The following is a 12975-nucleotide window of genomic DNA, read 5'->3' as shown; positions in this document are numbered from 1 at the left end:
GGATGCCAGAGAAATTCACTAGTTGCCTGGACAAGAGCTGGTCTGTGGTCATTGGGCAAGTAGAAACCAAATATCCAGAATAGAAGCAGAATATAGGTGAGCTCCAGCTGGCGGCTACATGCATAGGCCTGCAGATATGGTTGAGGATCACTGGAACATGAGCTATCTGTGAGGGGAACCACAGATAGTGGCCAGATGGGCAGGTGTGCAGAAAAGTGACCCCAGTAGCAAGCCTTCAAGGCAGAGAAAGCACACAGGCAAGTAGGTGGCCAGGTGTGAGGGCATGAAGAGGGAGTAGGGGTGCTGTTGTGGCAAGAGTCTTGGAGAAGTATCCGTCAGAAGAACCATGGGGAGGTGATAGCCAGCCTGGTCCATGACTGCAAAATTGCCAGGGGATAGTGCATTCTGGGAAGAGGGCCTGGGGCGGACCACCCCCATATATCTTACCAACCCATCATGTAGCAGCAGGAAACAGCAGGAGAATCCTTGCTTCCTGCAATGTCCCTCAAGCATCCTCTAATAAGAATATTAAACATCATTCTTAAGGATTAATACTTAAGGGAATTTCATCCATTATCACAGAGCTGTAATAAATGGTTAGTTTGGATCTGAGAGGAAATGCACTGATAACTGGCACGGCATGTATAACTTAATGATGCTAAAATAAAAATGCAAAGTCAAACTACTCAAGGATTGCTTAGAGCAAGACTTATGGAAGAGGAAGTACAGGAAGAGTAGCAGCAAATTCATTAAAATTTAGACTTATAAGCAATTTTGTTGAGTTTATTTTCAGTCAAGGAAAAATGATTACATATTTCCTACTAGTTGATAAAAAGAAACAGTTCTGAAAGAGGAACTTATTTTCACTAATTAAAATAGAAAAACTTAAAATAGAAAATTAAAATTTATCCCATGGGCCATTTTATAAGAAACAGTGAATAACATAATTAGGACAATGCCAATAACATGGACGATAGCAAAGTTGTTTTTCAAATAGCCAAATATACCAGCCTTTAATAAGAACTGAGTTGATCTATTAAAACATAAATTAAGACTGATGCTTTTACAAGAAGTTAAGCAAGCTACTGATATCCAGGTACAGCTACTAAAGCTTTGTTTTGAATCAAAGATAGACCCTGGAATACATAGAAAAATGAATGGATTTCGTCTCTGTTAGACTAGTGATTCCTGCATTTGCTGAACATGAGAATAACTTGAGGCATTTTAAAAATAATTCAGGCATTGAAGCCTCATTAGATATATTTTTGATTAGGGGATTGGGAATCTGCATTTTAGCAAACACAGATATTTTGGGGGAGCTGCCTCACTCAAGGTGGCAGTCTTTCTCTGGGATGCACACATTTATTGATTGGTCGATGCAGTGGTACAAAAACCCAGCTTTACTTAATCCTGGACACCTTTGAAGGGCCAGTCCAACTTTAGAGGATGCTCTGAAGTCTCTGACACAACTGCTTCAAAGTTTTGCTTTTCTCTCTTCCTTCTCATTCTTTCTTTACAATGTTCCTGTAAGAACGCCTCAATAGACCACTCTGCATGCACATTTGTATTTCTTCTGTTGTGATTTACTTGTTTGTGTTCTTTCCTCATGTGTTTAACAATTTTATTTTTGAATGATTTGTAAAGAAGGCTTTTATATTTAAGACATGAAATTTTAATTGTTATATCTGCTTTAATTATTTAATTTAATTTTTTTTTTGAGACAGGGTCTCACTCTGTCACCCAGGCTGGAGTGTGGTGGTGTTATCATGGCTCACTGCAGCCACGACTTCCTGGGCCCAAGTGATCTTCCTATCTCAGCCTTCTGAGTAGCTGAGACCACAGGCATGCACAACCATGCCCAGCTGATATTTTTTATTTTTACTTTTGTAGAGACATGGTCAGGATCTCCCTATTTTGCCCAGGCTGGTCTCGAACTCCTGGGCTTACAGGATTCACCCTCTTGGGCTTCCCAAAGTGTTGAGATTACAGGCATGAGCCACTGTACTTGGCCCTAAAATTTTATTATTCTCTCATTTACTTAATAGTATTTGATATATTGGAGATTTAAAAAATCATATTCAAATTAAATATTTTTCCATTTAATTATTTCCACCCTCACGCTAATGCTTAAAAACATTACGCCTATTGGGAGGATGAAGCGGGTGGATTGCCTGAGCTCAGGAGTTTGAGACTATCCTGGGCAACACAGAGAAATCCTGTATCTACTAAAATACAAAAAATTAGCTGGGCGTGGTGGTGTGCACCTGTAGTCCCAGCTACTCAGGAGGCTGAGACAGGAGAATCACTTGAACCCGGGAGGTGGAGGTTGCAGTGAGCTGAGATGGCCACTGCACTCCAGCCTGAGTGACAGAGCCAGACTCCATCTCCAAAACAAAAACAAAAACAAAAAACATTGCAACCAAAAAGTATATGACTCTCTATGGACAGTTAGTGCTCCCAATGGACTTATTTAAAAACAGAAAATCAATAGTTAAAAGCAAATCCTCAAGGATTGTCCAGAGTTAGTTCTATGAGGAGGACGTACCAGAAGATAGAACAGGGACAAAATGAGAATCAAAGCAGACTGGGGATTCTTACCCCTACTTCCCAAGTTTGTTTTTTAGTAAAAAAGAAAATACTGAAAAATTTTATCAGCAAATGTATAACTACCCTCACTTCTCAACTGCAAAACTGTGAGAGGGTCTCATATAGGTGTATGCTTAGTTTTAACCAAGTCCCACTTCTGAATCCAAGTCTTTCAACAGTGTTTGAACACTAAAACAGTATGAATAGACATGTTATGATCCAGCATGTAGAAAACTATGGTCCAATACTGTATAGTATTTCCTATTTTATCCAGCTACTCAGTTTCTATCCTCCTCCAAGATACATCCCTAATTTATTCCAGAAAGATTTTACTCAACATGCCAGTCCTCTCAGTCTGTCACCACTTCTTCTTACAGAACCTGTTTCTTCATGCCTCACCTCATCTTGCCCTATTCCTCCTTTTCAAATGCCATCATTCTCTTGATTTGTAGCAATCACCTTTTTTCTGTTATTTATAGTTTTATAAAATAAGCATGCATCCCTAAATAATCTAGCTGTTTGTTACTTCTTTTTATATATGAGATCATGCAGCATGTATTATATTTTGACTGATTTCTTTTGCTTACATTTGTGAGATTTATTTATGTTGTGTCTAGTTGTTATTTATTCATTTTTATTGCTATATATTATACCATTCTGTGACTGTACTATAATTTATTTATCCACTTTATTAAGGATACAATTTAGATGGTTTTAGTTCTTTGGCTATTACATAACTATGAATATTCCTATACATGTCTTTTGGCGTACACGCTGGTTGTATAATGTACATATTCAACTTTCATAGACAAATTTCCAAAATCTAGGTTTATATCCTGGCTATGCTGCTTAAAAGTTATACGATCAGTAAAATACAATTTAGATATTTTGAAATAATCCAGTCAAGGGGAAAAATAAATAAATAATAGTAAAAAAGAATGAAGAAAGCCTACATGTGTTTTCATGAAAGTACTAAACTCACTAGTAAGGTAAATTTACAAATCACACTTAGAATACTCCAGTGATGTTATGGTGCTATGTAAATCTCTCAATCCTATAGTATAAATGTTTAAAGTCAAAATAGTCAAAACGACAACAGCTACAATTAGTGGCTAAGGAACACAGAATAGATAAAGAAGTAAATTAGGGCAAGAAAAATATAAATTGTGAGAAAGGCAGAAAAAGTCTAGAGTATTTTTATGCAAACAAAGTTAAGTTGATATCAGCTAAAAATGGTCAATATAACTATGGGACTGTTTATGTTTGCCGCATGGTTAAGTACAAAGAAAGAAATTACAGCAGACACACAAATTAGAAAGAGAAAGGGAACAAGTTAAACACCACAGAAAACTACCAACAAGAAAGGAAGCAACAAAAAATGAAGAAAGAAACAGAGAATCTATATAACAACCAAAGCAATTAATAAAATGGCAAAAGTCAGTCCTTACCTATCAACAGCAACCTTGAATGTAAATAAGTTAATTTTTATATTGAAAGATACATAGTGGCTAAATGAATAAAACTACAAGATCCAATGATGTGCTACCTATAAGAGACTCATTTCATGGTTAAAGTCAAATATAGACTCAGATTGAAGGGATGGAAAAAGATATTCCAAGCAAACAAAAACCTAAAGCAAACAGGAGTAGCCATACTTATATATAATAGACTTGAAGTTAAAAAATAACTGTAAAAAGGTCATTATATAAAGATAAAAAGATCAATTCAACAAGAGTAAATAATAATTATAAATACTTATGCACCCAATCCTAGAGCACCCATATATATAAAGCAAATATTGTTAGACCTAAAGAGAGAGATGGACTGCAATACAATAATACTAGGGAACATCAACATCTCACTTTCAGCAATGGACACATTATTTAGAAAAAAAAAAATCAACCCAGAAACATCAGACTTAAAGTGCACCATAGACCAAATGGATCTAACTGAACTTTACAGAATATTCCACACAACAGCTACAGAATACACATTCTCAACTGCACATGGAACATTCTCTAGGATATATCAGATGTTAGGCCACAGAACAAGTCTTGAAAAATTTGGGAAGGAAGAGATCATATCAAATAGGTTTTCTGATCACAATAATGTGAAACTTGAAATTAACAACAAGAAAAACTTCGGAAACTACATGAAAGTTAAACGACATGTCCCTAAACAACCAATTGGTCAAAAAGAAATTAAAAGGAAAACTAAAAGATTTTTTGAGACAAATGGGAATGACAACACATTATACCCAAACCTATAGGACACAGCAAAACTAGTTCTAATTGGGAAGTTTATAGTAATAAACACCTACATAAAAAAGAAGAGAGATTTCTAATAAACACCCCAAGGAACTAGACAAACAAGAACTAACTAAACCTAAAATTGGTATAAGGAAGAAAATAATAAAGCTCAGAGCAGAAATAAATGAAAAAGACATGAAAAAAATTAAAAAGAGGCCGAGTGCAGTGACTCACGCCTGTGATCCCAGCACTTTGGGAGGCCGAGGCAGGAGGATCATGAGGTCAAGAGATCGAGACCATTCTGGCTAACACAGTGAAACCCCATCTCTACTAAAAATACAAAAAATTGGCTGGACGTGGTGGCGGGCGCCTGTAGTCCCAGTTACTCGGGAGGCTGAGGCAGGAGAATGGCGTGAACTCAGGAGGTGGAGCTTGCAGTGAGCCGAGATCGTGCCACTGCACAGCCTGGGCAACAGAGCGAGACTCCATCTAAAAAAAAAAAAAAATTAAAAAAGAGCAATAAAATGAAGTTGGGATTTTGAAAATATAAACAAAAATGACAAACATTTAGCTAGACTAAGAAAAAAGAGAGAATACTGAAATAAATAAAACAGAGATTAAAAAGGAGACATTACTACTAATACCACAGAAATAGAAAGTATTATAAGATACTATTATAAACAACTATATGCCAAAAATTTGATAAGAAAGAAGACATGGATAAATTCCTGGATGCATACAAGCTACCAAGATCAAGTTATGAAGAAATAGAACATCTGAACAGACCAATTAAAAGTTGAATTGAAGAGAAAATTGAATCAGTAATAAAAAGTTTTCCATCAAATAAAAGCCTAGGACCTTATGTCTTTGTTGCTGAATTCTACCAAACATTTAAAAAAGAACTAATACCAATTCCTCTCAAACTATTCCAGAAAAATTGAAGAGGAGGGAATACTCACAAATTCATTTTGCAAAGCTAGCATTACTTTGATTCTAAAACTGGACAAGAACACAACGAAAAAAGAAAACTATAGGCCGATATCCCTGATAAGCATCGATGCAAAGATTCATAACAAGATACCAGCAAACCAAATCCAAGAGCATATTAAAAAGATTATTCATTATGATGAAGTGGAATTCATCCCAGGGATCCACGGATGGTTTATCAATAACTGTGACACACTACATTAACAGAAAGAAAGAAAGACAAACATGATATAATCATTTCAATAGGTGCAGAAAAAGAATGTGACAAATTTCACATTCCTTCATGACAAAAACTCTCAACAAATTAGTATAGAAGGTATGCACCTCAATACAATAAAGGCCATATATAAAAAACTCATAGCTAACATCATACTGAATGGGGAAAAGCTTCATATACAAATGGACCAATGGAAGAGAAGAGAGAGCCCAGAAATAAACTTACTCACCAAAAGCCAGCTGATTTTTGACACAGGTGAGAACACATACTAGAGAAAAGACAGTCTTCAATAAATGGTGCTGGGAAAATTGGATATTCGCATACAGAAGAATGAGACTAGATCCCTACTTCTCACTGTATACAAAATCAACTCAAAATGGATTAGAGACTTAAATATAAAATCCCAAACTACAAAACTACTAGAAGAAAATATAGGGGAAATGCCCCACAACATTGGCCTATTGACTTAAATGGACATGAGTTGGCAATTCATATAATTAAGGACAGATGGCAATATGAAACCATCTCAACTTACCTAAGGTTTCAGAACAAAAGGTGAAATCCTATATATCACTGAAAGTTAACTTTATATATCACTTTGGGTCATACTTCCTAAGTAACTTGTTTCTGAAGTAAACTTAGGATATGTGAGGGTTTTTCTCATTCAGGGGGTAAGAATGACTTTATAGAGATCTTGCTTTGAAGAAGTCTCTGATTAATGAATGACTGAAACCAAGAAACATAACAGTAATACTACTTATTGTTGGTGGTTGTTGGTAAAAACCATACTTAAAAAATTCCGAATGACCCAATGGATTTTTGCTTTTGTTGACAGTTGCCATAAGAAAATCATATAGATGGATGGATAGATATAGATAGATATATGATTCATAGAGACATCTCCAACTCTTTTCCTCTGTCTTGTCATTTTCTTGCTTTTCTTAAGCTTGCTCTTTCTTCTATAACTCTTCTGCCATTTCCTTGTTCAGATAATTTCCTTGGCTCACTTGGCCAATTGCTATAGTCTTCTTAATCAATCTCCCTGTCTCTTCTCTCTGCCTCTTTCAATCTACCTTGTATACTTCTGCCATAATAGCCTTTCAAAAACACAGTAATCATGTTACTTAAAAAAAGTGTATATATATTCCCTAGTTTCAAGCTCCCAATCTTGGTATTGAAAACCTGATCAAACCCAGTTCTAACCTGCCTCTCTATCTTTAACTATCATTTCCTATCAGGAATTCCTTATCTTCTAATCAATCTGAAGTACTAATTACTATTTTCAAGAAATAACCTTTACTTTCTAACTGCTGTGCCTTTACTCAATTTTTACTATTGCCATAAAATATCCCACATTTAACACTCCAAATTTCACAGCAATATCTACTACCTCTGTACAGTCCACCCCAGATCTCTGGAATTTACTGGTCTCCTGAATATGCTCCTGTCACAGAAAATACAAGCTATCTTTTATTACAAACATTTAATGCCTTTTCTTCTACCTTTGATTATAATCTCCTTGAAAACAGTTCCCATTTTATTCTTCATAGTACTTTATGACAGGTAAGAATTCAATGACTGTTTATTAAGTTGAGTTCTTTCAGCAGAAAAACACTGAAGAGGCATCAGATCATGCACGCCCAGAGAGCTCCACTTGCACTCCTTGAGGGCTCCACCCTCGACAGAAAAGGAGAAAGGGCAGCTTCACTCGTTTCTAGGCTGTGGAAAGTCTCCAATTCAACTCTGTTTCAACTGATGCTGTTTTGTTGGCTACCGTTCTTGGTAAGTAGTGGGAAGACAGGCCAGATGACCAGCGTGCAACTGAGTTCATCACACACCCTATTTGAAGAGGTGTCTAAGAGATCTTTAACATTATGGGATATATTTGACCACCTGGAATTTGGGAAACATGCCATAAACTAAAGAAAGAAAATCTTGTTTTATAGACCGTCCTGATGCTCCTTTTTAGAATTTTTCTCTCCAGGAAACTCTGAACAACTTAACATTGAAGCAATCATGACTTGTAATAAATGCGTATTATCTGCCAGCCTGGCCACGAACTCTCACTGCCTGTGTGGTTATTTAGAATGTAGAGGGGGTTGGTATAATTCTTCTGGGGCATTTGGAAGGTCACTCAGTACTTTGTTTAATTCCTTTAAGGAAGTAGAATTAAGATTTTATTTTTCAAGGGTTTAATGATTCTCCACCTTGTGATGCTTTTGAAAAATATTTTATTTTTTAACAGGCCATTTATTCTAAATCTAAAAGTTCCAAAAGGACACAAATGAAATGTCTCCTCATCCTTGACTGAGGCAACTAATCTTGTATAATGCTATTATTAGTAGAAAATGTTTCTGCTAAGGCAGGAGGTAGAGTCATATGGCATGGCATAGCTACCTATATTCTGAGCAGACAGATGTGGGCAATCTGATAGAATGATGAAAATCAAGTCTATTCATTCACTTTCTAATAAATTAGCACTTATACACTCAAAGACACATGAAATTTTTCTGTGTTTACTCATTATTGTTGTCATTATCATTACTCAACAAATGTGTATTATTGATCACTTACTGCGCTCATTGAACAATGACATAATAGGAGTCATGACGAAAGAGAAAATCACGGTCTCTGTTCTAGAAAACTTAGTACTCGGACATCGAGACATTGTGTCCCAAGATATAACTGTTGATGTTCCTTGCCATTTTTTTGTGTGTGCAGGTGACTGTGATCCTCCACCCAAGTTACTATTTGCTTCTCCAATTAATCCGTTGTATGATACTGAATTCAAAACTGGAACTACTCTGAAGTACACCTGCCACCCTTGGTATGGTAAAATCAACTCAAGTCAACTGATTTGTGATGCCAAAGGCTTGTGGAACTATAGTATCTTTTGTGCAAGTAAGTATCAACATTTATTTTTCTCACTTTTACTTTTTTTTCCCAGAAAGTTCTTTTAGGAACTTAATGAATTACTTAATTCATATGAAAATCTTTGATCAAAACAGTTCAAAATTAACATCACCTATAGTATTTGGAAGAAATCAGTTGGGAATACACTTGGACATATTTTTCTAACAGTTAGAATATAGCATCTGCTTCCCTTTTCCTTCTGTTTCCCTGTGATGAAGGTCATATATTTTCGAGAGCATACATTTTTATGGACAACTGATCAATAAATACATCCAGTATTATCACAGTGGTCTAACTGAGCAAATGAAACTAAGTGAAGTTTTTTTTCTCTTCTTAAAATGTGTCAGAAAAATGAGATATACATTTGCATTTATTTTTTTCTCAAAGCAAAATATTAATGAGTCAGAATGAGAAATAGGCATTGAAAAATATCTCTAGGTCCATCTGGAAGCAGGAGTTAAAGTTAGTGAACCAGACTTTTTTTTCTCTAATGTTCTATTTTGTGAGTAATTGGAATCATGAGTCACTATTTTAATTTTCCTCCTAGAGAAATGATGCAGAAATCCATAATTAATCAATGGGATAGTGGAAGTTAAAAAAGATCTTCTCCTTGGTTCAACCATAGAATTCAGCTGCTCAGAGGGGTGAGTATAAGACAACTTAGAAGCAATAATTTCCTTTTTAATTAATTTTTATAAGGAGTTAATGCATTTATATGTTTCAAAAATAAAAGTGGCATAAAAAGGTATACATCAATAATTCTCACTTCCACCCCATCCTCATTCATCCCATTTCTCTCTGCCCTCTGACAGAAAATGACATTGATTAGTTTCAGATTTATCCCTTTAGTGTTTACTTCTATAAATACGAGTACAAGTATTTTTGTCAATATTTTTCCCCCTTTATTATACAGAAGATATCTGACTGCATACATCGTTTCGAAACTTGCTTTTGTTTTTTTTCACTTACAACATTGCTATGGACTGAATTTTTTTGGTATTCCCTCAAAATTCATATCTGAATCCCCAATGTGATGGTATTTGGAGATGGGGCCTTTGAGAGGTAATTAGGTCATGGGAGTGGAGTTCTCATGTGGGGATTAGTGTCCTTATAAAAAGACATGAGAGAGCTTTCTCTCTCTCTGTCTCTCTCTGTGTCTGTTTCTCTCTCTCTTTCTCTGCCATGTGAGGACACAGCAGGAAGGCAAACCATCTGCAAACCAGGAAGTGGTCCCTCACCAGAACCTAACTATGTTGGTACCCTGATCTCAGACTTCCTAGCTTCCAGCACTGTGAGAAATAAATTTCTGTTGTTTAAGCCATCCAGTCTATGGTATTTTGTTATAGCAACCAGAAATAACTAAGAAAATATGTACTAGAGATCTTTGACATTCACGCACCAGGTGTGTCCTCATTCTCTCTCTCTGTCTGTATGTATATGTATGTTTACAGCTGTATAGTTTTCTAACGCATGTGTCGTAGCTTATCATAGTTTATTTAATGATTCCTACTGATGGACTTTTGTGTGTTTCCAATCTTTTCCTGTTACATACAATGTCCTGGTGCATACTTTTTATATATGCTATGTTATATGTATTAATATAGAGAGATGTTTGTAGGACGAATTCCCAGAAGTGGGATTGTTGGATCAGAGAGAAGATGCTTTGAAATTTTGCTAAATATTGCCAAATTGCTCTTTATAAACTGTAAAATTTTGTAATATAAACAAATGCCTGTGTCTTTACCTCTGTGATTCACTATTTTTGAATTTTTTGCCTATTAAAAAGAGAAAATAAAATCTCTGTATAGTATTTTTTAAGTTTTTTGTTTTTTTCAGACCTCTCAGGGGTGAAAAACTTTTTATTTTGAGGTAAGTATAGGTTCACATGCAAATATTAAAAAAATACAGAAAGAATCCATATCTTTCTCTAGATGGCCTTCACATTGTCTTGGCATCATTTATTAATAAGCCTACATCTAATCCATGTGAGAGAACATCTTTTAAAAATACGTATTTAATTCTTCAGTGTATATTAGTCTTTTTTAGATGTTCTATTCAATGCTTAGTCTTTTTGTATATTCACACAACCAGTTCCTTTCTCTTGAATTTTTAGTGCAATATCACTTTAGAGGTATCTGCCTGACTGTTCTGTTTTTATAGAGTTTTCCAATGTTTGCTTGTTTATATTTCTATATGAACTTTTAAATTGGTTGATTTTTACTTTTAATCAATTGTATTGAGCTTTTAAATGAACTTTAAGAGAACAGACATTTTATGATGTTGCATCTTGCCAGCCAAGACTTTCCATTTGTCCTAGTCGTCTATGTGTGTGTGGCTGTGTGTGTGTGTTTCAAGACTGTTTTAAAGTTTTCCCCATTTACATTTTTCAATTCTTATGTTTAGTCTTTGCTATCTTATTTTATTTTTGTCTTATTTTTGAGATTGCAAATGGTGTCTTTTCTTCCATTATATCTCCTAACAATTTTTATTTGTATATACGGAAACTACTTATTTCTATATATTAATCTCATATCTCAGCTAATGCCTTGAATTTCCTTATTACTTATAATAGTCTATCAGTTGGTGATATGGCTTTGCTTTGTCCCCACCCAAATCTCATTTTGAATTGTAGCTCCCGTAATTCCCACGTGTGGTGGAAGGGACCCTGTGGGAGATAATTGAATCATGGGGGGGCGGTTTCCCCCTTATTGTTCTCATGGTGATAATTAAGTCTCACGAAATCTGATGATTTTATAAGGGGTTTCCCCTTTCACTTAGCACTCATTCTTTCTTGCCTACTGCCATGTAAGACATGCCTTTTCCCTTCTGCCAAGATTTTGAGGCTTCCTCCGCCATGTGGAACTGTCAGTCCATTAAACCTCTTTTTCTTTATAAACTACCCAGGCTCAGGTATGTCTTTATCAGCAGTGTGAAAACGGACTAATACAGTGGATTTTCTTGGGATTTCCAGATATGTAATTATGTCATCTGAAGATAATGATTCTGTTATTTTCTCTTTTCCAATTTTTTGTATTTCGAATTCCTTTTTCTTATGTACTTATGCTAGCAATTATCTCAAATAAAAAATTGATACTGGTTATTGTTCTCTTATTCTTGACTCTAGCAGAAATGACTAGCATTTTCTTCCCAAATTTAGTGGAGCGGTATCTCCACTGATTCCCGTTATATTGAACATTTTTGGCCAAAACTAATTGTTGATTATTTTTCAAATGCCATTTTAGTGACTATCAAGATGATGGTTTATTTTTCTTAATAGATTTATTAATATCATGTATATATTGGTCTGCTCAGGCTTTCATAACAAAATACCAAAATCCCACGGGCTGGGACAGTTCTGAAGTCTAGAAGTCTCAGAACAAGGTCCCGCAGGTTTTGGTTCCTGTTGCATCTCCCCACCTGGGTTGCAGATGGCTGGTTGTCTTCTCACTGTGTCCACACATGACCTTTCCCTGGTGTCAGCATGAGGGCGCAGGGACTGCAAGTGGGAGATATTTGTGGTGTTTTTTCTTATAAGGATCCTAATCTTACTGGATCAGGGCCCCACCCTTCTGAACATTAATTACTTCCTTATGCAAATATAGCCACACTAGGGGGTTAGGGCTTCCACATATAAATTTTGAGAGATAGATACATTCAGTCCATAACAAGTTATTCTATATTAATATATTTGCCAATTTTGAAGGATCCTTTTATTCTTGAAATAAAACTATGCTATTTGGTCATTGTATAATTTTCTTTTAAAGTGTTCCTGGACTCTGTTTGATAATATTTTATTCAGGAACTTATTATTGATATTCAGGGTAAATTTTTTTTAAAGGCAAAAAGTCCTAGAAGAAAGACTGGGACTTGTCAAGAGCAAGAACAATGAGATGATAATCAGGAAGTTAGGAACTTATGAGTTCCTAAGGAACTCTCAGGTTTATGACAGTAAGCCAAGCTCTAGAAGCCAGAAGAAAGATTCAAATTAGACGTCAGAGTACTAGTACACATCAGTAATGTGTC

The 12975-nt window shown here is 35.4% G+C and overlaps 1 protein-coding gene across 1 annotated transcript in view; it reads left to right on the top strand.

The window, feature by feature from the left end:
* The window catches only part of LOC129458816 (zona pellucida sperm-binding protein 3 receptor-like), a 31294-nt gene that overhangs the window by 5048 nt on the left and 13271 nt on the right, over nt 1–12975 (top strand). The window contains 4 exon segments of the mRNA XM_055235095.2: nt 7647–7795; nt 7798–7821; nt 8761–8940; nt 9500–9515. Coding sequence (XP_055091070.1) covers nt 7647–7795; nt 7798–7821; nt 8761–8940; nt 9500–9515 — 369 coding nt within the window.

Source organism: Symphalangus syndactylus, chromosome 19, assembly GCF_028878055.3.
Source record: "Symphalangus syndactylus isolate Jambi chromosome 19, NHGRI_mSymSyn1-v2.1_pri, whole genome shotgun sequence".
Classification (NCBI taxonomy): domain Eukaryota; kingdom Metazoa; phylum Chordata; class Mammalia; order Primates; family Hylobatidae; genus Symphalangus; species Symphalangus syndactylus.
The sequence above is the reverse complement of the archived record's forward strand: the minus strand, read 5'-3'. Positions and strand labels throughout refer to the sequence as shown.